Source organism: Trachypithecus francoisi, unplaced genomic scaffold, assembly GCF_009764315.1.
Source record: "Trachypithecus francoisi isolate TF-2019V2 unplaced genomic scaffold, Tfra_2.0 Lachesis_group2, whole genome shotgun sequence".
Lineage (NCBI taxonomy): Eukaryota > Metazoa > Chordata > Mammalia > Primates > Cercopithecidae > Trachypithecus > Trachypithecus francoisi.
This window is the reverse complement of record NW_022681465.1, coordinates 23075336-23100955: the sequence shown is the minus strand read 5'-3', so window position 1 is coordinate 23100955 and position 25620 is coordinate 23075336. Positions and strand designations below refer to the sequence as shown.

The 25620-nt window shown below is 44.9% G+C and overlaps 2 protein-coding genes across 4 annotated transcripts in view; both read right to left on the bottom strand.

The window, feature by feature from the left end:
- MCC (MCC regulator of WNT signaling pathway) overlaps window positions 1-25620 on the bottom strand; it is a 494592-nt gene that overhangs the window by 176578 nt on the left and 292394 nt on the right. The window contains exon 1 of one of the 3 annotated variants that reach the window (XM_033178902.1): window positions 2754-2848. The exons of the other annotated variants lie outside the window; for them this stretch is intronic. The gene's annotated coding sequence lies outside the window, so the exon portion shown is untranslated. Of the gene's footprint in view, window positions 1-2753; window positions 2849-25620 lie in introns of those variants that run through there. 3 annotated transcript variants of the gene reach the window in all.
- Window positions 12670-14731, bottom strand: LOC117064811 (testis-specific serine/threonine-protein kinase 1). Its single transcript, XM_033178903.1, has one exon. It carries the CDS (start codon window positions 14542-14544, stop codon window positions 13444-13446), a length of 1101 nt encoding a protein of 366 aa, XP_033034794.1. The 5' UTR covers window positions 14545-14731; the 3' UTR covers window positions 12670-13443.

Sequence of the window (25620 nt, the reverse complement as noted above, 5' to 3'; positions counted from 1 at the left end):
CCCTGTGAGAAAGCGGAAGACTACAAGAAACAGTGGTGGCAGGGGTTCCTTCTAACACCAAGACTATCTGGCTGAACTTTAAAAGACATTCTCCTATATTGAACTTCCCTGTTCCACTCAGTTAGGCTAGACCTCAGGTCTGCAAGCAGACTGAGTTGATACAGGAAGCCCCTTCTCCATTGAGAAACATACCAAAATGTTGGATACAACTTAAATTAAAAAGCAAACAAAAACCCAGCCAACCTTATAAGCAAAAGAATCTATCCCCAGAGATAAAGAGAAATTTCAAAGACAGAGCAAATAAGGGGGTTTGAAACCAGACGGTGCCCAGGTGGCTACCTGTAGGTGATTCCAGCAGTGAGGCCCGAAGACACCTCAGCTTGTGGGAAACTGGTGCTGTGCCAGAAGCAGGGAAAGGCTTTTGTTAGGCAAAAAAATCTTTCAATGTGTTTGGCTTTTCTTGAACCCTAACTTGACCATGTGGTAAAGGGTTAACATTCTGCCATAGATGATCTGCAGGTTATTTGGAGTATGATGGATTGAGATCAAACATTCAGTTAAATTCTTATGTGGAACCCCTTACACAGGGGGAAAAAGCCTCCGATGTATCCTTCTATATGCTTGGAACTGGAAATAAGAAACTACTGGCCCGGCCAGGCGCAGGGGCTCATGCCTGCAATCCCAGCACTTTGGGAGGCCGAGGTGGGAGGATCACCTGAGGTTGGGAGCTTGGGACCAGCCTGACCAACATGGAGAAACCCCATCTCTACTAAAAATACAAAATTAGCTGGGCATGGTGGCATGCGCCTGTAATCCCAGCTACTTGGGAGGCTGAAGCAGGAGAATTGCTTGAACCCAGGAGGCAGAGGTTGCAGTGAGCTGAGATTACGCCATTGCACTCCACCCTGGACAACAAGAGCAAAACTCCCTCTCAAAACACAAAACAAAAAAACTACAGGCCTACTGCAGTGTGGTATCCCATCCTCCATAAATCTAGGGCCCCAAGTCAGATGAAGCCCTAATCCAATGGCTCCTTCTTGGTGACTTTAAAAACCCGAGAACCAACTAGCTTTTGCTTTTCTCCCCAGCTATAGGTTTTGCTAAACATATTTCTTGCATTTCAGAGTCAATGCTTTTTTGACATCCTCATTTTCCAAACTTTTATGAAAACCTGAAAGAAATTTTAAAAATATGCTCTAGATTTTATGTCACGCCTTGATTTTTAGGTGCTCCTATAACTTCAAAGTAATTTAATTATGCAGGAAGGTTGGCTTAGTAAAGGTTCATTAATGCCCAAGACAACATTCCTTTCTCCTTAAAGGGGAAAAGTCTTATTCTGCTATCAAGCAAGTTTTTACACTTAAGCTAATTGAGAACAGGGGAGCCAGGAATGAAGTGGTTTCCTGTCCGGCCAAGTAACAGGCTGTCAGGCAGGCTACACTCACTCCAGCCAATAAAGGGGCAACAGCAGCAAGGAACGACCCCACAACCCCGTTTTCATCGCTCCTCTTTCCCTCCTAGTTTTTACTGGCTGCCAGCACAACCCAGTTAACAGCAAGCTTTCCTTTACCACACAGGCTTTCCTCCTTCCCTGAACCTGCTCAACCCCAGCCTCCATTACTAATGTCCCCCTGTTAAACGAAGCCACCAAAATCTGCTGTCTGCCTTTCTTGCCTTAGACACTTCTGAATAAATTGTGATTAACTGATTCAATGTTCACTTTTGCAAAAGGGAAAAAACAAAAGGAAGGATAGGGGAAGAATCTCAAAACAAATAAAGCAATCCTGGGGTTCTGCTGGAGTGCACACGGAGCTTCTGTGGGAAATGACTGTTTACTCGTCCCTTAAAAAACTTGTTTAGGCCAAGCAGCCACTCTTCATCCAGATTTGCCAAAATCTGTTCTCCAGGACTGATAACCTACACTGGGGTAGCTCCGACACTGGGTTTACTTTGAAAGGTTTTCTCCAGTTACTGCCAGCTGCCAATCTGTTTTGACAATACATTGTTAGCCTACAGGCTCATCACTGTCATTCTTTTGGACATGTTCATTTATTAGCAGTCAGTCAGATATGCCGACAGTGTATTTGCAGGGGATGCAAAAACACACACGCTTATACACACAAGGTATGTTAGATGTCTAAGACTGGGGAAAAACTTAAGTCAAACAACACATAATTAGCCTCTGCTTACAGAGGTGAGACAGTTTATTAGACTTTATGACTTCTGTTCCCATTCCCCAGCCCCCAAATACCTTCTACTTTCCCCTCAGCCCCAATGCAGATGAAAGTTTGCCCTTTAAAAAAAACAAACAACAAAAAAACACTTTTTCTAGGAGTATAGAAACTTCAGACTTTTGAACTACACGGTGTCCGTGTTACAACAGGGACTTGACATATTCTCAACCTTGTTTTTCGTCAACAATGCCTGCTCATTGCCAAGTTTAGATGTGACTTTAAATTGCACCCAATCTGGCAAAATAATATTTGACTGCTGGCTACCAGTAAAACGCACACAATTTTTCCTTTCAGAACTTCTGAGCCACCAAGCCAGGAAGTCTTTTGGTGACCACTCCCCTTCCCATTTGTAGAGAGAAGTCAATACTCAGGACCGGGGGCTGGACTTGGGGAATACAAGGGTTCCCTCGTTGCAGCCAGGGCTCCTCTTACCCCACCGAGAATCTACCCAGGGGCCTGAACCTGCAAGAGGTAGACAGGCACTGTGAGCTGGGCCAGTTCCCTGGCTTGTGCTCCTACCTCGTCACGCGCTCTGGTCCTCCTTGCCCAAGAGGTGTGGGGATGGGTGTGCTGGAGGCACAGTCCAGGGTTGGTCTTGCCTGCCGCACGCCTGTTCAGTAGCCTTTTAATGAACTCAGTGACTCAGCGCTGTCCCTCCCCCACCGGCCTCGGATCTCACTCCTCTCAATCGCACTGATGCCCATGTGACGGCACGTTGTCTCCACCGAGACTAATCCCATATCAATAAGAGCTTTCAGCACGGCCCAGACCAGATTACTCTGTCTCACAACCACTTTGCTGACCTGCCCAGGGGGCCACCGAATACTCCCGGAGCGCATACTATTTACAGAAGAGTCAAGATAAGCCGGATCACTTGGTGTGATTATTTCGCTGCCAAAGTTTGTGGCTTTAACAAAGCAAACCCACATTCAACCACTCAACCAGGTGCCGTGCAAGCCACCAGAATGAAAAAACAATGCTGGATCTTACACACATGCAGTAATCAAAATATTACAAATAAAGGCTACATGTGAAATGACAGGTTAAGATGAGCTCTGGATACCAGATGTTTGGAGTTTGCTATTAGATTTCTTTGCCATAAATCCAGGACAAGGCAACATGGCATCTCATTGTCAGATTAATGTGGACTAAGCATGATATAATTTATAAGAAGGCTTTTAAAAAGTCACCAAGATTGGTTCTTAACTTTGCCCATTCAGATTCTTAAGAGCAAACCAAACCTGAGGAGAGATGCCAGATACCAAACTGAATACAGGCTCAATTTCTCCTACTTTTCCATCCTTCCTTTTCCTGCAATTTTTATCACACTGGTCTCTATCCACAGCCTTTCTGGGCAGCTGAGATGAATAAGAGGAATGAGTATAAGACGGGCGGATCGCGAGGTCAGGAGATCGAGACCATCCTGGCTAACACGGTGAAACCCCGTCTCTACTAAAATACAGAAACTAGCCGGGCGAGATGGCGGGCGCCTGTAGTCCCAGCTACTCGGGAGGCTGAGGCAGGAGAATGGCGTAACCCGGGAGGCGGAGCTTGCAGTGAGCTGAGATCCGGCCACTGCACTCCAGTCCGGGCGACAGAGCGAGACTCCGCCTCAAAAAAAAAAAAAAAAAAAAAAGCTTACAAATACGGTCAAGGAGATGAGTGGGAGTAACTAGAGAATGGTCTTGAGGGTTGCGAAAACTATTTCATCAGCATTATGGGCAAGAACAAGAAGGCCAGGGCATACTTAAAATCATCACAAAGCCTCTTTCTAGCACTAAATGTGAAGTAATGAAGCCATCACACGCAGATTAAGGCCTCTGCACACAAAGCTCTCTTCCTCAGAAAAGCTCTATTGATTGATCTGGAAATACAGATTTTTAGTTCCAAACCTGTGAGGATAGCTACTTAAAATGCAATCTCTTTCCATCAGAAATGCATTAAAATTCTAAAACAATATGCACCAAATAAAATTTATTTTTAATATTAAAATACCTGATGCTCATTTCACCATGTCTCTGTTCTCTCGTCTCTGTTCAACGCAGTTAGGCAGATTTGAGGGTGCTGCGGAGAATATCTGAGGTGAAATGCCAGGGAGCAAGTGAGCAGGCCCTGAGCTGCAGAGACAATGCTCCAAGCAGAAAAGCATGGCTGGCAGGAAATCAGGAGAAACTGTGCAAGGAAAGAGCCATTCCAAAGCTGTTCTCTGTCCCACAGTTATGATCACAGGGGAGGGTAATTACAAGTACTTCTGATCATAATACCTTTTGCCATTTGTCAGATAGCAGACCTCAAATTCAACGTGGATTAGTCTGGAAAACTAAACTGAATCAGTTTTGAAGTCTTACTTTTATATCCAACAGTTGAACAATGCAAATATGAATAATACAGAAAACAGCCAAACACCTAGAATGAAAAGTGGAACCCTGCAGTAACTGCCCCGTATTCAACAGATGACAGGCCTAATGCAGGGAGTTTGGGGCTATGGGCTGGTTTTATAGCCAAAGCCACAGAGAATTCCATCACCAAAGACTGCTTCCTACTCTTGGTGAAGGAAGCAGGTAATTCACATGCCAGTCTCCATCTTTTCCTCCCTTTCCCTCTCCCTCCACCCCGCCTTACTGGTATTTTTCTCAATGAGTTCCCTTGATGTTGGAGGACCCAGCCTGCAGCTTTCACAGGAAGGGCTAACGCAGTGAGAAGAGCAGGACCTAAGAATCAGAGGAGGTGGGTTTGAGATCTAGAATAAACAGGTGAAGGTCCAGAGGCAAGGAGCTTCACTTTTGAGCCTTAATTTACTCAGCTTTAATGAGAACATTACCTGCCCTGCTTGCTTACTAAATGGGACTGACCTGGTGGTCAGGTACGGAATGTGGGTTTGTATCACAGAAAAGGTGGACAAAACAGGATGGAGAAAACAAAGTCTGAGCCCCTGCTCTGCCATGTCCCTTGCGGGGCTTCCCTTCCTCTTCTAGGCTGCATTTGTAAAATGCAGACAGTCATACCTGCTCTGTGTATCTACCAGGGTCAACAGGAAACTTAAGCAATGCATTTGAAGATAAATATTACAAAACTGATGATGCTATCAGAGGGCATGTTCTTACCAAAGACTATGTTTTAAAAGCATGAATAGCTCCAAGGTTGAAAGAAAGTCTTAAAGAGTATTTTTATGTTACACTACAGAAAAATATATCATTTGCTTTAAATAAGGGGAGACTAAGTTTCAAGTCAGCAGATTAGAGATGAGCGGTTAGTGACACCATGAGGGGTGGCATGAGTAGATAGAGCATTCTCCCAAGAAAGATGACTGAAGCCAGAGCGAATGGGGCTAACAGTGACATTCAGTCGCCGCAGTGCATAGACCAGCTTTGGGGGCCAGGGCATTTCTATAGAAGGCTCCTGAAGCCACGCCACAGGGATGGGTCCTTTCCTGTTGCTTCACTGCCTAGCCCTTTTGTGAGCACGGTGAGACGCCCGAAGTTAGCAGCAAGCACTGTGTGCTGGCATCTGCAGTGAGCAGTGACCGCTACACCACTGGACAACTCAATCCTGCAGGACTGCTCCAAGACTGAAGTTCAGAATGACAGGTCACTGAGGCTTGCAGTCATTGACTCCAAACACCTTATTTTACAGATAGGAAAACTGAGGCCTGGTGGCAAGGTGGAGGCACTTTTCCAAGAAACGCAGCATCCAAGCTCTACTGAGTACCCTGGTCCTCGGATGCCCCACCCAGTGTATACTCACTACCTTGGGATGTTTTCCCCCTAAACGGAATCCTATTGTTCACCCATTTACTCATATGTGTATATATACCATAGAACCTTAAAAATTATCTTTGACATTTTTTTCCTCCTGGCTTTATAAAAATCTGTCCTTTCCTCATGCAAATTATTTTCCAAATGTTTAAACTTTTTGGGCTGGGCCCAGTAGCTCACACCTGTAATCCCAGCACTTTGGGAGGCTGAGGCAGGCCTCCCACTTGAGGCCAGAAGTTCAAGACCAGCCTGGGCAACATAACAAAAGTCAACATAACTAATCTCTACTAATACAAAAATTAGCCAGGCGTGGTGGTTCATGCCTGTAATCCCAGTTACTTGGGATGTTGAGGTACAAGAATCGCTTGAATCTGGGAGGCAGAGGTTGCAGTGAGCTAAGATTGCACCACTGCACTCCAGCCTGTGCGACAGAGCGAGACTGTCTCAAAAAAATAAATGAATAAAAATAAAATTTTCAGGCACTTTGAGGAACCCCAGTCCTGAATCATCTTGTACTTACAAAGTAAGTAAATTAGATAATTTATTTTATGAATCCTTCTTAATATTTGTATAGCCCCTTACAGTTTTCATAAGCTTTCTCTCATTTGATCATGACAACAGCTCTGTGATGCACGCAAGACAGGAGTCATTACCCTTCATTTCTGTGGTACTACAGAGAGATGAAATGATTCATCTAGCACCAGAACTAGAGTAGAACCCAGTTCTTCCCAACACTATCTTGGTCCTCCTTCTTACTCCATTGATTCAAATAAGAGCCTTTATATACTGGGCACTATAGTTGGAACCAAGGGGGCAAAGATATGTAAAACAGAGTTCAGTTTTTTCCAAAGAGCTAGCATCTAGGGGACACGTATCCACACAAAAAGTTTACAAACACATGAATTTGGGGGTAGAAACTTTGGAATCAGACAGATTTGTATTTGAGACCAGACCTCACTGTTCACTAGTTATGCACCTGTGGGCAAATCATTCTGCCCCTTTAAACAGTGTTCTCGCCTCACAGGATTGTCAGGAGAAGTGAATGAGATGGCAGAGGAAAGATGTTTAGCACCGAGTCTGCTTCGTGGTAAGCATCCAGTATGTATTAGCTATTTTTATTAGCATTAATACAAGGCAATGACAGAGACACCTGAAGCCTATTATGAGAGCAAAGTCTGGGGACACCTATCCTCCATGGTGGCGGGTGGGGGGTCAGGGGGGCGGGGCAGTGTATCTGGAAGAACTGAATCTTAGAGAATGGCTTTAATGATTGTTCTTACAAAACAATACTTATTTTTGTTCTTTTGTTCTTTTCATCTGTCCATCCATGTAGTTATCCAATGCGTACAGTGAGCCCAGCACTTTACAAAATGATTCTCAGCAGGGCTCCCTTGAATAAAGGGTTTTCCTAGGGCACTTAAAATACAAGCATATTTACAAAAATTATACTCACACACCTTTTCAGAGTTATACCTACTGAGTGAAATGAGGCATATCAATGGTCCACTCTGATCCTAGCTAGAGGTAACAGCTTAAGAGAAACACACCTATAAACAGAACCTTAACACGATGTCCTTTGGTAACAAAGTGAAAAGTCCTTTCCCTAGAAGCCACGTCAAAGTGGTCTGCTGAATGGGAACTCTACTCTCATCAGCAGAGGTGGGGCCTGAGCTACTGGGGACTTCAATCATGTCTGCCTTCACCATTCACTTAAAGGAGGAAAATTATCCAGCTAAATGCTTACTCATATGCAATATCTGCTTGCCAAAGGTAGCACAGATAATAACCCCATACTTTCCACTTTGTATGATGATTACAACTTCCTCTCCATTCACCCTCTCAACTGACCTGGTAGCCAAATGAGCCAATCTGGATAAAACAGAGATATAGCCAAGGTGGGCTGTACTTTTGAAATGGGTTCTGCTGCTGAAGATACATATCTTCAATACCTATCACAGTGACGTAGCAGTCACCAGATATGATACTTTGTAAGCTGGATAATTAGTTCAAATCAATCCCTTACACAGCACGCTTTGTGAAAAGGAAGTTGGCACCTATCTGTTGCCCTGACGGACAAGACTGATTCCTTTCTACAGAGTGCCTTGAACTACTGCAGGAGAAAACCACCATCCTTCAAGAGCACCCAAAAGCTGTGTGCAGCTGGACTCATGGAAGGGTAAGAATTTATATCTGTAATCACACTATATCTAAGTATCCCACTATCCATTAGCTCTCCTTCACTGAAGAAATGGGACAAAAACTTTACATATACTCTTTTTGAGGGGGAGTGTTGTATATTGAATTGTGTTCCCCTTCCCAAATTCATAGGCTGAAGCTCTAACCTCCAATGTGACTTTATCTGAAGACAGGGTCTTTAGGAGGTAATTAACGTGAAATATGGGTCATAAGGTGGGGTTCTAATCCAACTGGACTGTAGAACTACATGAAGAGACAGACAGAGATATCTGTCTTTCTCTCTGTGCCATGTGAGGACACAGTGAGAACGTGGGTGTCTGCAAGCCAGGAAAAGAGCACATTAGCCATCAGCCAGCATCTTAATCTTGGATTTCCTAGCCTCCAGAACCATGAAAAAATTAATTTCTATTATTTAAACCACCTAGTCTATGGTACTTTGTTGTGGTGGCCGGGGCTGACTAATATAGGGGGTGAAGGGACATGTAATGCAAGTAAACTAAAGCACTTATTCCTCACAAATGCTTCACTTGTTTTCCTCTTCAGCTCTGCATCACTCCTTTCTCTCAACCTCTTTGCTTCAGGTCCCTTTTCCCCCTCATTCAGTGTTAGTGCCTTTGACTCAAGAGTGGTACACATATTTTCAGGCCCTGGCTAGACCAGTTGGTGGTGTTCTGTTCAGGGTTTCAGAGGCTGCTGGGTCATGGCCTAAAGTCTATTCAGAGAAATTCTGAGGACACTCCATATAGTGAGGAGAATTTGGAAATAAGGTGGCTGAGAGCTAAATAAGCAAACATATAAACAAATGAATGAACAAAGAAACCAATACACTGAATGACATTAGCAACATATAGAAGTAAAATGTCCTGTGAGATAATCCTGTGGGTGGGAAAACACTAAAACCTAATCAAGGTCACATCTTTGTACATTCAGGCCTGAAATGCAATCACAACAGTCACTGTGATCTAAGCAACTGCCAGGAGAGCTCATGAGTTCACGGATGGAGGAAACCATTGGGATTAGCCACAGATTTCCCTTCTGGATCCAAGCAACCTTCTCATTAGAACTTGGTTGCCTATTTCTCTTCCCCACTTGGGAGTGACAGAGTATGTGTGACTCTGTTAATACATGTGTTCCATTGCACTTGGTAGTTATTTTTTCAACACTAACTTGGAAAAATGGAAGCCTGGGTGCAGGGGCCATTGAAAATAATATGCTAAGAATAGATAAGGCTCAAGGACAGTATCTCTAGCTAGTTACACTTTCAATGAACTCCAGTAGTCAAGGACAGTATCTCTAGTTGAACTTTTAATGAACTCTAGGAGGCGCCAAGAAGGCAGACAAAGTAAGAAAGAACTTAGAGACAAGGAACTAAGCAGAAGGTTATATCTGGGTGCAGAACGTTTGTTTTACATTGTGTTATTTTTGCTGATGTGGGGTTTATGGAGTATAAATAAAGTGAGGCGGAGGCTCTAGGCGCGGCCGCCATGTTCTCTGTTTGTCTTTGTCTCGTGTCTGTTCATTCTCCACCACCCCCGGCACGGGTCCCAATACCTGGGACGTATATCAATCTTTCATCAGTTTTGTTAACATGAATTAGCTCCACTGAGCTAGGTCATCCCTGACGGAATGCTAAAATCTAATTTTGGACCATAAAGTTCCTAGTAGGGCAGAGCACCAGCTAAAGTTCTTCCTATGTAGATAGTTGGTCTCCCTGAGTTGTTTTAGGTAAGCTGGAGCTGTATTAAAGGGGAGCCTCGAATGCTGGATTTAAGATGGGCCTCTATTCTCTATGCAACAAAGGTCCAGCCCTCTGAGGGTAGAAACATAAGTAAAATTTTATGTTGAGAAGATGACATTGGCAGTGTATGAAAGACAGGCTGGAAGCTAGAGTAAACAGGAAGGACAATTCCTCAGGACAGTTGCTCAGGGTGAGGATTTCAAGTGGTCTAGTGGGAATCAGAAAGCATGTATATAAGAGATAAAGCAAAGAAAGAATCAAGAGGTCTTGCCAACTTTGTTTGTCAGAGGGCATGGAAAAGTAAGTTCTGGGGTCTGGTTGAGTGCGAAAAGTAGTGATAAGAGAAGAAGCTGGTACAGAGATCAGAGTGTGCTAGTTGGAGGGTGGTCAGCATGAAAAGACAGCAGATGGAACTGATCATGAGGGCCTATATTCTGAAGAGAAGCTTGGTTACAGGAATAAGCTTCAGAGTTAATAGTGCAGGGTAAACTTATGGAAATGAGTATGAACACTGAGAGGGGCACATGGAGAATGGAAAGGAGAGGGACCAAGCCTTGTTGAAAGCTAAAATGTGTATGGTAGGAAGAACAATGGTCTAAAAAGAAAAGGAGCCAGTGGCAACAGAGAAGAATGAGGGAAATTGAGAGCTCTCTGAAGAGGTAGCTATGGTCTCAGAGGAGTAGGAAGTGAGATCATCTGCTGAGGGAGAAAGGAAGGGGAGGAGCTTGAGGTAGTGAAAGGATTGGAGGAGTTTTCCAGGGGATTATGGGAGAGAGTTGAGAAGAGGTGAAGAGATGGCTAACTGAACAGTGCTAAGGGCCTAACCAGATTAGTTGGGTGTGCTGGTTGTATTAGTTTGCTAGGGCTGCTATGACAAAGTACCACAAACTGAGGGGTTTAGACAACACAAAGGTAGTGATTTACACTTCTGGAGGCCAGAAAGTCTAAGATCGAGGAGTTGGCAGGGCCTTTCTCCCTCTGAGGGCACTAGGAAAGGATCTGTTCCAGGCCTCTCTCCTGGGCACCAGTCATATTCGATTAGTATCTCACCCTGCTCCAGTATGATCTTAACTAATTATATCTGCAATGACTATTTCCAAACAAGGTCACATCTTGAGGTACAAGGGGCTAGGACATCTACATATAAATGGGGTGGGTGAAGGGCTTCCTGGGGCATTAGAAAACTAGAGGCAGAGATGCTGTTCAGGGACACCTGAGTACTGACTCTGGTTTCTTCCTGCTCCTGCAACAGGAAATGAGGCTGTGGTCTTACAAGGGTATACCTTGAGGCTGTAGTTTAAAAGCTAACAGTGTGGCCAGGCATGGTGGCTCACGCCTGTACTCCTAGCAGTTTGGGAGGCCAAGGGCGGTGGATCACGAGGTCAAGAGTTCAAGATCAGCCTAGCCAACATGGTGAAACCTCGTCTCTACTAAAAATAACCCCGTCTCTACTAAAAAATACAAAAAACTAGCGGGGCGAGGTGGCGGGCGCCTGTAGTCCCAGCTACTCGGGAGGCTGAGGCAGGAGAATGGCGTGAACCCGGGAGGCGGAGCTTGCAGTGAGCTGAGATCCAGCCACTGCACTCCAGCCCGGGCAACAGAGTGAGACTCCATCTCAAAAAAAAAAAAAAAAAAAAATTAGGGCCAGGTACAGTGGCTCTCGCCTGTAATCCCAGCACTTTGGGAGGCTAAGGTGGGTGGATCACGAGGTCAAGAGATTAAGACCACCCTAGTCAACATGGTGAAACCCCATCTCTACTAAAAATACAAAAATTAGCTGGGCGTGGTGGCGCACGCCTTTAGTCCCAGCTACTTGGGACGCTGAGGCAGGACAATCGGTTGAACCCAGGAGGCGGAGGTTGCAGTGAGCCAAGATCGCGTCACTGCACTCCAGCCTGGAGACAGAGCGAGATTCCCTCTCAAAAAACAAACAAACAAAAACAAAAATTAGTTGGGCATGGTGGCACATGCCTGTAATCCCAGCTACTCAGGAGGCTGAGGCAGGAGAATTGCTTAACCAGGACCTGGGAGGCGGAGGTTGCAGTGGGCTGAGATCACACCACTGCCCACTCCAGCCTGGGCTACAGAGGGAGGCTCCATCTCAAAAAGAAAAAAGAAAAAAATAAAAGCTAACAGTGTTGACTCCGAGCTGGAGCGTGCCTGGGCTTTAACCTTGGCTCTGCCACGTATTTATCATGTGCCCGGAGACAAGTGATCTAAACTGACTTTACTCAATTTTGTGTCTATAAAATGGGAATAATAATAGGACCCATCCCATAGGGTTATGAGAACCAAACACATTAATAAATAGCATGCCTACTGAAGTTGTATTATTCTCATTTTATAGATAAAGAAACTGAGACATATAGATTAACCAACTTGCCCAAGATCATCTAGTAGCAGAGTGAAAACCAGTCTATAGAAATCAAAAGTTCATGTTTTTCACTATTATGTTACATTGTTTCCAGTATTAGCTGATTCGTTTGTCCATTAATTGGATATTAGCATTTAAATAAAAAATTGATAAGGAAAAAAGAAAAATCAAACATTTTCCTTTGTCTGTAAAACTTTCTTCTGGGGGTACTGGGGAGTAAATTGGCTACAAAATCAATTACAAGGAGAAGGATTAAATATAAGTGTTAAAAACAGGAATATAATTTCCAAGTGCTCTTTTCCAAATATTACCACTACAAGGTTTGAACAGGAGAAAGCCAGCAGAGATAAGAAAAATCAAAACTGAATAAACTAGATGTTAAATCAGCTTTTATTTCTTCTTGTCTTTCCTCCCATTTTCTCCAGTTGCCATGCTACTCCTAAGGATCTAGGATAATACTGAACGAAGCAATATGGGGCACAAGATTTCTAGCACTTTAAAGCTTAATGCTTTAAAAGTATGTTTTGAGGCTTCTTTAGAAGTTTATGGATCTTGCCCAGAGCTGGAGTCGGAGCCCTGGAGGCTGCCGCCCAGAGTGCCCGCGAGCCCGCGGCCCAGCCGAAGCTCTTTCCCGCCGCCTCTCTGACCCTTGTCCCTGTCCAGTCCCGCCCGACCCCCCACCCAGTCAGGTCCCCTGACCCTCAGTCCGGCCCGGTCTGGCCTCCCAGCAGGGTCACGCAGCCGCCCCGGGGACCATGAAAGGAGGATAAATGGCGCGCAAGGCAGACAGCAGTGCCTTCCTGCTGCTCTTCTGCTCGTGCTGTCACAGCCGTTGCAGCCAGTGGAGCCCCTCTGCTGAGACAGACTCTGTGTCCAGCACCTGCTCCGGGTCACGCTCTGGGGAGGCAGGAGTCGCACGGCTGTCTCAGCCTTGGATTTGACTTTGGCCTCATCCACCTCGGGGCCACGCGAGAACCACGTGGGTTACCAAGTTCAAGGGGAGAGAGAGGAAACTGACGAAAATGGCGGCTCATCTGGGACTGCCTTCCTTCTCTGGCTCCACCCTTGACTTCTTCAGAGCTCGGGCTTGAAGCCTTGAGCTCCATGTTATTCCCTGGGCCGCAAGAAGCTCACTAGGCCCACTATTCAGAGTAGTGTCTCTGGAGGCTGTTGGGGGGGCCCTTCCTCTGTCTCCCTGGTGGACGGCTCGCTGGGGATACCCAGGATCTCCGACTGCCTGGACATTTGCATTTCTGCCCCCTCGGGTTTTGTCTCAGGCTGTGCCTGGGGCTGTGCCTCTCCCTCAGGCTCCAGCTTGGTGGCAGACTTCTTGTCAGAGACAGGTTCGGGGGTCCACAAGGGTTCAATTCCCCGGGAACTCTCCCCCTCCTTGCTGATGGCCACAGAGGGAGATCCCGATGCCTTGGGCTGCATCCAGCAGTGGCTGAGGATCTCGTCGATACGGAGCCGCCTGTTGACGTCGGGCTGCAGCATGCGGTAGATGAGGTCCTTGCACTGGCCTGTCAGGTGCTTGGATCGTGGAAAGTTGAGGCGGTGCTCCTTCTGGATACGCAGCATCTTCTTGATGTTGGAATCGTCGTAGGGCATGGAGCCGCAGACCATGATATAGAGAATCACGCCTAGGCTCCAGATGTCATACACCTTGGGCTGGTAGGGAATGCCCTGCAGCACTTCTGGGGCCGCATACGCTGGTGACCCGCAGAAGGTCTTGCTTAATGCCATTCGACCACTGTCATCCCGCAGGCAACGCTTGGAGAAGCTGAAGTCAGACAGCTTGATGTTGAAGTCCTTGTCGAGGAGAAGGTTGTCACACTTGAGGTCCCGGTGGACGACATCCAGGTCGTGACAGTACTTGATGGCCAACGAAAGCTGGTGGAACTTCTTGCGAGCTTCGTCTTCATGCAGGGCTCCCCGGGTTTTGATTAACTCAAGGAGGTCGCCCTGGACCGCAAGCTCCATGACGATGTAGATCTTGCCATGTGATGTCTCGAAGATCTCGTAGGTCTTGATGATGGAGCAGTGGTTTAACATGGCCAGAATCTCAATTTCCCGGGGAAGGAATTTCTCTAAGAAGTCTGTGGGGGCTTTCTTGCGGTCGATGATCTTGATCGCCACATTGAACTTCAGGCGCTCAGAGTAAGCAGATTTTACTTTTGCATAGGAGCCCTCTCCCAAATTTATCCCCAGGAGGTAGCCTCGTCGCTTGAGGACAGTGGCATCATCCATGGTCCCAGGAGTGCCCAGTGCCTCTGAGAATGCTCTCTACAGCCCCGAGGGGCATGGGCCAGCAGTGTGCTCATTTACATCCTGGACAGAGAGTCCTTTGGGCTGGCCAGGCCTGCTGTTCCTGCCTCCTAGAGGCCAAGACTCTGGAGTGGAACATTTGGCACTGTCTCCCAGGTGACTTCAGTCAGTGAAGTCACAAAGGAGGAGTGCCCTGGGGGAATGAGGCTCTGGCCTGAGGCACTTGGACTTGGAATCCTGGAAGGCTGGCCAGTAGGCTGGAGCAGACAAGATGAGCAGAGAGTGGCCTCATGTCTTGCTGGGACCTGAGGTAGAAGGGGGCTGTGTGGGACACACAGGTCTGCCCACGCTTCCAAACCCAGAACCAGGCCTGCTTGTGCAGAGGTGAGGCCACTTCTTGCAAGCCAGGGCATCTGAGGAGGGTTAATAAAGGGACGATTAATAAAGGTGGGAGTAGGGTGTAGGGAACTCTGAGGGTAACACAGGTACCCCAAGGTAGTAGCAGACCCCTGGCCTGCATGGAAAAGGCTGGGAATGGTCCCTGGAACCCAGAAAGAGTAGTGTAGACAGGACCACCTTGAGAGAAGCAGTGGCCTTCGGTGGAGAAACAGCCAGCCTCATTGACCCTACAGGCTGGCAGGGGATGGGAGGAAGTCCCATCCCTGACCTCTTTTTCTCCCCTTCAGCCCTTGACACTGTCCACACAGGCGACCCTCAGGGGTGCAGAGCAAGGCCAAGACGGGTGCTGTGTCAAGAAGGTAGAAAGTCTCCTGGCCCTGGAGTCATGCAGTTTGAGATGTCTGGATTCTGCCCCCTCACTATACATCTCTTACCTTGTCTGAGCCTTTGATGGCTTCTTACAGCAGCTCTGTGGGAAGACAAGCAGCAGGAGTTCTGCTCTTGGCTGCGAGCTCCCTCCTGGGGACCTGCCCAGCCACAGCCCTGGCTGGGCTCCCAGGGCAGATCTGGGGCTGGGGGCTGAAGGTGGGGCCTGGATGCCACCCTGAGCACTGGCGGCTCCTCTGAAGACATTACAAGCAGCAAGGGCAGCACTGGACAGCGACCATCATTTCTGCTAGCAGTGGAGCCTCTGCTATGAGTGGTTCTGTGTCCAGCACCTGCTCTGGGCCACACTGTCCGGGAGAAGGAGTTGCACGACTGTCCTAGCCTTCAATTTGACTTTGGCCTCATCCACCTAGAGGGAGTGAGCACTTCTTCCTCACACAAGCCAGGTGGAACCCTGGGCCCCTCAGGAGTGAGTGAGTAGGGCTGGATGTCACTCAGGCTGGGTTGGGTGCCCACCAGCTATGACCCTTCTCCCTTTTCTCTGCTCCTTCACCTTCTTCCCCAACCCTGACTGCCCACTGTCAGTCCTTTGTGTGTGGTTGGTGCTCCTTCCTCCAGACAGCCTCCTTCTCCTTCCTGCTGGGGATACCCCAAGTACTGTCTCTTGGAAACCAAAACTAAAATTCTGATCTCCCCAGCCATCTAAAGGGACCACTCCTCTCAGCCAAGGGCATTCCAAAGTTAACCTGAAAAACTAGTTCAGGCCATGATAGGAAGTGGGAGTCTGGTAGGCCTCATCATCCTTCCTCCCTTCAGGTTTCAGGCACAGCTGAGCAGCAGTAACATCGACACAGAGACCTGAAGACTGACAACAGACTCTTGCAGTAAGACACAGCAGGCTCTGAAAGAAACTGAAGTATTTTACTATCAAACAGATTTCTTTGACATATTTTGAAATGGTTCTGCAAAGCTATCTCTTGTGAGGAAAATCTACATTCTGTAAAGAATCTCCTTCCCTTTCCAGGTCTTTTCTACTAAGAGAATTAACTAATTCTGATAAGAAACATTAACAGTGTGTTCTTTCTGAAGCCTGATACCTGGAGGCTTCATCTGCCTGAGAACCTTGGTCCCCAGAGACAGTTCCTCCTATTGATTCCAGGTCTTTAGATAAACTCTTTGAGCCAATTGCCAATCAGAAAATCTTTGAATCCACATGACCCGGAAGCCCACCTCCCACTTTCAAGTTGCCCCTCCTCTTCCGACTGAACCCATGTATACCTTACATGTACTGATTGATATCTCGTGCTTCTCTAAAATGTATAAAACCAAGTTGTCCCTACCCCCTTGGGCACTTGTTGTCAGGATCTTCTGGGGCTGTCCTAGGCCATTAATCACATATTGGCTCAGAAGAAATCTCTAAAAAAAAAAGTTTATTTATATTGCTGTCTACAATGAAAAATATCCAATGTTATGTTTACTCTTTGTAATTAAATGCTAAAAAATTTATTTTGAACCCAATGCTGTTTTCTTTACTGAGTTATCCTACAAAGGCAATAGGGAAAGAAAAGCAGAGGCAAATGCCAGAGAGAGCAGGGAAGACAGCTTCTTGCAAATTGGGCTTTCTCATTTGCGTGTCCCCTGGCTGCCCTCCGCACAGAGCTTTACACACAGTCATAAACACTGGCTGAGGGACTGATCATGGCAAAGAAAAGAAGAGAAAAAAAAATTCATTTTCCTCCATTGCTCCCTTACCCCTGTTATGTGCTATGTCTTCCAAGGATAAAGACAATGAGGTATGAGGTATTCACTCAAAATGATAATTACCTTGGGATTATGTAGAAATATTGTATCTAAAATCCTAAACTGACAGGATCATTGAATATTTATTTGCATTTTACAAAAATCTGGGCAACAGATGATACACATACACTCACACATATACATAGACATACAAAACACCTGGAGATCATGGAGGAATATTGCTGCACTTGAATTATATCTATTTTGGCTCAAAATTCTCTGAGATATGTTTCTAAAATCTACTCTGCCATCTCTCCCACCCCCTTTTTGTCTTTGGTTCTTCAGATGCTTTAAATTCAAAAGGCTCCTTATCTATATCCCAGATAGAAGAGTTCTTCTAAATCAAAGAACTAGTTCTTCTTTCTCAAAGAACTAGGTTCTTTCAGATGGGATTAGGCTTCCATTACTATCTGAAATGCGAGGTGAAGAAACTGGAAAAAAAAAAAAAAAAAGCAAGGCTTTCAATCATGAGACAACGCAGTTGCTATGATGACAAAATAGAACACTAAGTGTTTTTAAGTTTTCTAGAAACTGAGGCAAAGAGGAGTCACAGAAAATTCAGCTAGCAAGAGTATCATGAAAAAAACCAAATATCTCTGTTTCTTAAATGCTTTAGAGAGATACTCTTACCTGAGGAATTACAGTTCCTCACTGTATTCCTCAAAGGCAATGTCCCCAACATTGTGGCCACAAAAACGTAGATGTGGATTTCTTATGCTCCTAATATATTACAATTCGCTAAAAAATTCCCAGGCCTAACACCAAGGTTAGATCCTGAAGCCATTCTTTGAGGGGCTAAGGGTCATAGTGTATATTGCTATCCTATAGTGGTCTAATTTCATCCAAGGATTGATCCTAAAACTTCAAAAAGTAAATTGGTACAGGCTATCTCTTAAATTACCTTCTCTAAACATCATCTCTCACAAATAAAGTCTTAACAGAAGCTCTATGTCCAACAGAGTGAGATTATATTCTGTATCAATGGTCTGGGTTCTCCTGAGAGGCTCTTACATTCCAAGACTGATGCTCTAAGCAATTCATTAATTCAAGCATTAAAAAACTCATCTGATTTTAGGGAATAGTTGACATGTTTACCTAAAGTTGTAAAAAACAGACTTATTAAAATGCCTTAGAAGAAGGCTTCAAAAATTATTTCCATTCTCAAAATGTTATTGCTCCCAATTGTCATATATCAATGGCTCCCCAGTCAGTCATGCTCTGCCTAAGCAACATTACAAAACATCAGATAGTGCCAATGGCAATTCCACTGGGTTCCTCCAAACGCAGCCCATAAAGCCTACAGAGGAAATAGAAAGATGACAGAATGCATACACTTTATTTTTGACCTATCCTGATTTCCATCAGGCTTTGGATATGGGACTACTTTTATGGCTGCAATAATTTTATTGTAAAGATCCAGTACAGGAATTTCTTCTGGGAAAGTATTTTATATTCAGTTGTCAAGTGAAAAGCAAGGTATGTTTGTTCTCACTCCAAGACACCACTGAACTCAGAACAGGAACATACCTGTTTTCAAACATTAGACTGTAGCTCCTAGTGTCAGTGGGTCAGGAGCCTTCCATGGCCATTTCTACTTCCTGGGATGTCATGTTTATGGTTGGGCTCCCATTGCATTCGTCTTATTTACGCTTTAAAAAGAAAAACACCAAGTCTGACCAAAACAAACAAACAAAAGCAAAACAAAAAGGGGGGAGAGGAATAACTCTTGTTAAATTTATAAATGATGTGTCTAGAGTGCTATTTCATTTTTGCTTATAAAAATGGCATCCATGCTTAAAACCATTTATCAGAGTGATAAGATTTGTATGATATGGTCTCCACCTGACTTAAAGGACCTATGTTTGAGTGTTGTTTTCCTCTTCTCACTGCAGCCACAATGTGATCTACCCTATGACATTCATTAGGCTCTTGTAGTACACATTTGACATTAGCACAGGGATAAAGTAGGGCAGGGAGAGTGGTGACAGAGCTGTGGGTGGGAAGAGTGAAGCTTTAAACCCTCAACAGCACGAGTTTTCCCCTCCCAGAGAAGTGACTTGAAACAGGAATTAGAGGGCCTCTAAATATACCTTCCCATAATTTGCCCATATTCTCTCTTCCTTCCCAGTTCTCTCTCTTAAATATTTATTCTGTGCTAATACAAGTTTGGTGTTCTGCTAAACTAGGGGGTAGTTTAGAAAATGCGTATGAAGCCTGTATCTTAAACCTTCTGTTTTAGTCTAGAACATGAGGAATATAAGCCTAACAACATCTTCCCCCAACACACACATAAAACCATGATCAGTATGGACCACCTAGTGTATGAGATAAATGTGTATCCCCAGACTCGGTGCAATTGGGATTGAGAAAGGGACTGAGAATGATCAAGCACAGGTGCGATGAGAAATCTGAAGGTCGAATTCGCAGAGGTGGAAGGAAAGAGGATGTCTGGGGGAAACATGAACCCAGTACTCAGCCATACATGACATGAATGAATACAGGAAGAAGGAGAAACCAAGGTTGATGCTACCAGGGAAGCTCCCTAAAGGTAGAAAGTTAATATCCAGTAAAGATAGAATTATATGAACAATAATTTACTTTGAAAGAGTGTTGCATAGGCAACAGGACATGGCTCTGTCACTCTTTTTTTTTTTTTTTTTTGAGACGGAGTCTCACTCTGTCGCCCAGGCTGGAGTGCAGTGGCCGGATCTCAGCTCACTGCAAGCTCCGCCGCCCGGGTTCCCGCCATTCTCCTGCCTCAGCCTCCCGAGTAGCTGGGACTACAGGCGCCCGCCACCTCGCCCGGCTAGTTTTTGTATTTTTTAGTAGAAACGGGGTTTCACCGTGTTAGCCAGGATGGTCTCGATCTCCTGACCTCGTGATCCGCCCGTCTCGGCCTCCCAAAGTGCTGGGATTACAGGCTTGAGCCACCGCGCCCGGCCTGGCTCTGTCACTTTTAACCTATTTTCCAGGAGCTAAGATCTACCCTAACCCTACCTTACCCTACTTACGTACTCCAAAGATGTTCTGCTGACATTTGAAAGATGCTCATTGAAGGCATCATCATTCTAGAGACAGCCACTTCAAGCTCTTCACCTTCCCTCAACTATAAAGGCTTTGTAAATTAACTCAGTGGAGGTTAGAAAAGACTTCTCACTGGTGAAATTAGCGGTGTTAGAGATATGTGGATTGCCTATTAACATGATGCTATCAACCGACTGTGTCTCCTCCAAATTCATGTTAAAATCCTCATCCCCAATGTGATGATTTCAAAAGGTTGGTGGAACCCTCATGAATGGGATTAGTGCCCTTATAAAATAGAACCCAGAGAGCTCCCTTGTCCCTTCTAGTACGTGAGGACACAGTGAGAAGGTGGCTGTCTATAAACCAGGAAGCAGGGCCCTACCAGATGCTGAATCTGCTCTCGCCTTGATCTTGGACTTCCCAGAAATTCAGAACTGTGAGAAATTTCTGTTGTTTATAAGCCACCCAGCTTATGGCATGTTGTTATAGTAGCCCAAACAGACTAAGACATGTAGCACTGGGCACTCCACCTGTGGATGACAGAGATATGAAAGAACCTGACAGACCCAGCCTTACTCTGTGCAATGGTGCTTGCAGCTTGATTCTAAAACCATCTTCTGCATAGCCACTGGCTTGGAGGGTTCTTGTCGCCTAATGCTGACAAAGTTAAAGGAATCCTGCTCCATGTTAATTTTTCATGTAAGGTACTGTCAGCATATCTAAAGTTCAGAAAACAGGCTCAGTGACTGCTTTTTATGTAATTGATGTTTATCTAAATAGCAGAATTTGGTAAATGTGTACTTTTGTATGTGCGAACACAATTGAAGGAGGAGACCTACAACTCATTATCTCAACTACTGGAGGTTATCCTAAAACTCCCCTTAATTAAAAATAAACAAATTGGCTTAGAGGTTAGTTTTTAGCACATTTGAATGAAGATGTTTATTAGAAACAAATAAAAACTCTAATATTTTTAGAAGCATGAAAAATTGTAGTTATGTGTGACACATGCCTGAGAAAAAGCAAATTTTTAATACAGTGCATTTTTATTAAATCAGAACCTAAACACACCCACACGCAGTAAAGTACCTCTCATTTTCAAACACACGCAATACATGGCTTCCCTGAGAGAATATCTCTAAGATGCAGTAAGATCCCAGACAATTATAGAAAGACTACGTATTTGCAGCATAGTCAAGTGAAATTTACTAAGGTCTGGCATTTAAAAACTAATGGCTGTTTGATAACTAACATTCCACTAGTTCTCTCAATAATAACAAATTAGTAAATAAAATTATGTTGGTACACACATTACACATCTAACCAATCTTTATCAATTCATATATAGACAATACACACCTACCTAATACTCATATCAAGGCAAGAAAAAGCCATTCCCCTTTCTCTACACCAAGCAGCATGATACACATTTCTTTCTCACTAATCTTGAATCCCTAGATATTTTGAACATGGACATTTGTTGTTGACAGCCACCGCCAGACAAAGCTCCATGATCTGGCTCCACTGCAGGAAAGGCCAGAGAGAGGGCTTCATACCATTCTTGGAAAGCATTCAATCACCACATGCAGCCTCATCTCACACCAAAAAAAAAAAAAAAAAAAAAAAAAATCTCATGTTGCAGACAGCTTCACTATAATGTTAACATTCTTGGTTGTTACACACACATTTGACAAAAAATGCAAGCCTCTAGATACAGCCACGTTTATTGTACAATGCCAATACTATATTCAAACACAAAATTCTCTACCACTTTAGGAAACACCACCTGCCATTTTATTCTCTCACTTCCCAACCTCTTAAGCCAAAGAGATGAGAAGGTGCTCTTCCTTCTATTCACTCCCCAACACCTACTGTACATCAAGACACTGTGCCAGCCACAGAGAACACAACACTGGGTAAGACTCAGTTCCTGCCCACAAGGAGCTCACAGGGAGGCATTCCTGTGCTTTCTAAATTGCACAAGATGTCACTCCCCCTCTAACTATGGCTAAAAGGATGAAATACAGACAAAAACAAAACCCACCTTGCTCCAGCTCTTTAAGCTGCCCTCCTGCCTACTAATATCTTTCATTCTCATCCTGATGCTTCTCTACCTGTCATTTACTTTAATTACTTCAAATGCATGTTCTCTCTGGTTCCAGTGTTCCTTCTTCTTTCCAAGGTGTACTTGGTTTTTTGTGCGCGTGTTTAAATTCTATTCTGCAAGGCTTGCTTTCCCGTGAAAATGGCCCTTGACCTGTATTGTAGAAGAACCCAGACCGTTATCTGCAGGATTTTGATAAGCAAAAGTGCTGCTATCACATGCAATGCCATTGCAGCTCCTATCTGCCTCTTCCTAGGGTATCTGCAACTTTCTGTGAACCCCCTACATACCTCTCTAACCTTGCACTGAAAACGTATGCTCATAGAACTAGGAATAAACATTAAAGCAATCAGAGGCCTCAAGGAACTAAGTTTAGCAGGCTAATAAGAAATATCACAAGGTGTTAAAATATTAAGCAGAATGTGAACACTGCCCTAAGAGTTACAAGTGCCATGCAGGCTTGGAAGGGGGAGATAAAGAAATCTGTTGTATAAATGCCATGTGGAATGCAAAGGCATGATGGTCTCACAGTGTTCAAGGCTTTCAGTAAAGGCTCATAATCACCATGACCCTTCAGGCAGTTCACAGTAAGCAGTGTCCTAATAAAAATATCTAGTCATAAAAGAGAACAACGACATAACCTGAAGACTGCTTGGACCCTTAATGATGGAAGGCAGACTGGTTACACCAACAAGCGGCCCATGGCTTTGACAACCTCACGTCAAAGCATGCTGGTAAGACAGAAAAGGCAAGCTCAGGGCTCTTTTCAGTACTGAGAGTAGTGGGCACAGTAGCTCTACTTCCCTGTTTCTGAAGCTGCCTACATAAAAAGTAAGGTCGGTTTCTAATTCCTGACACGTGCTCTCTTTCATACCCACTCACAGTGAAAGACAACTTCCCTTTGTTGTCTCTGTCACTTAGAATTCTGTAATTCACTTACCCAAAGCTACTTGGTCCCAAAGAGGACAAATCAGCTAATCCTTAAGTCCTTTTCAGCACTAAAGAATTTCCCTGCAGGGTGCATCATTTATTGTTTTTCTCCACTTCCTAAGTCCTCCTCATTCCTAATGCATAAAACACAACAGGAGGGACCCAATCAGCCAAGTCCAGAATTTGCAGGACTGATGTTTTTTGCAATAGTATTATTGTCTCTCTCATCTCCCTCCTCCTACCCGTCCCCATATTCTGGACTTAAAATACAAGGTCATGCACGGTGGTGTGAATTAACACAAACGCAAGGCCACACACTGAGCAGCTCCAACTTCAGCCATGAAAAGCATCCTGGGCTACGGCCAATGCCCTCCTCTCATTCCCTTGGGCCTGCTTTCAAAGCTACAAAGAACAACGGAGCTGAGAAATAGCCCCACTCAGCCACCAGGCCACATCCCAATGGGGAAACACTACCACATGCTCAGTCCTCTGCTCAGAGATCCCTTCTCCACCACATCCACAGAACTCTGTTTAATCAAACTCCAAGAACTGAGTTGCCTTGCGTGTTCATTTGCTGCGCTCCTATACTGGGTGCTATGGATACAATGGTAGATCCTTGAGTAGCTTATAGGCAAACTTGAGAATCTAAGAGTTAAATACTTAAAATGTAAAGTGACATGTACTAGACCATAGGAGGGCATGAGATCCTATAGTTTGTTTCTTGACTCCTTCAGCTTCTTCATCCAACCCCGGCCTTATCAGTTTCAGTGCCTAAAGGCTTCTGAATCTCTATACCTCTCCAACTTTACTCACTCAGTTCAAGTCAGCAGCATCCTCCTCCCAGAACACTTGGGTCTGCTAATTGTTCTTACCACTTCTAATCTCAACACCCCCCAAGCCATTTTCCACACTGTAGCCAAGCACACCTTGCTCAAGTTTAATGTGTTGGCCTGCCCATTCTCCATGTAAAAAATATCAGACAATGGCTCCTCGTTGCCATCAGGATAAAGCCCACATCGCAATGCCATTTGCAACCCCTTCTACCTTCCCCACGCTCTACTGGCACCTGGTTCAGCCTTACTGGAAAACCTGCAATAAGGCTGAACCTCCAAACCCCCATGCTCAACCCTGCCCTTGGGGTTTTGCACACAAACCATTTCCCTTACTTGGAACACAATCCCCATTTCCCTTACCTGGAACACAATCCTCATCTCTCCCACCACCCTCTTTACCCTTTACTTGGCTGGCTACTGCCAGCCCTTTAAGTTTGGGCTCAGCTATCACTTCCTCCAGAAGCCTTTGCTGACAACCCTAGGTAGAGCTGAATGCCTCCTCTTTAGGTCTCTGCTGTCAGACTTGCGTGTTCAACTACACTGTATTTTAGTTGCTTGGTATAATAGTTTATTTCCTCTACTAGACTTCAGACAACTTGGTGGGCAGGGAGTGGGGGGTGGATTAGAATGGAACCTTAAGAGATGTCTCTTAATATCTGTTGAAAAAAGGATCTCAACTATGACTTGTTTACCTGTGTATCTTTGTTCTTAGCATAGTGCTGGCTATGGTTTGAATATGAGATGGCATGAAAATTGAGATGTTGAAACTTAGTGGCCAATGTGATAGTTGTTAAGGGTGGGGGTTGTTCTTTGGGAAGTGATTAGGTTATGAGGACTTCTGCCCTCATGAATGGGATTAAGGCTCTTATAAAACAGGGTTCATGGGCTGGCGGGGGCTTGGCTGACTTGTCCATCTGTCTGCTATCACGTGAGGACACAGTGTTCCTCCCCTCCGATGGATGCAGCATCCAAGCCCTCTTACAAGCAGAGATCAGAACCTCACCAGACAATGAGCTTGCTGGCGCACTGATCTTGGACGTTCCCAGCTTCCAGAAATAATAAATAACATTCTTTTCTTTATTAGTTGACTAGTTTGTGGTATCCCATTACCTCTCCCTTCACTACCAGAGAGCCTCAGTTACTATCTCCAGGCCAAGTGGAAGCCATTAGTCATTCATTCTACAAATACTTACTAAATGCCTACACTTAGTAGGGGCTGGAATGACCACACTCTGATCTCTCAAAGAACCCACCAATTGCTTTGTTGTTCGGCCAAAATTGTTGTTTCTCAGTTATATCTTGTTTGATAGCAAGTCCTTCTCCTTTCCCTGTTCCAGAGGTCAGGAAACTATGGCCTGTGAGTAAAATCTGGCCTTCTACCTGTTTTTGTGAATAAAGTTTTATTGGAACATAGGTATGCCTCCTTTATTTACACAATGCCTATGGTTGCTTTTCCTGCAAAAAATGGCAGAATTGAGACACTGCACTAGAGACCATAGAGCCTGCAAAACCTGGAATATTTTCTGCCTGGTCCATTACAGAAAAGGTCTGCCAACACTTGCCCTACCTATTATAACTTAT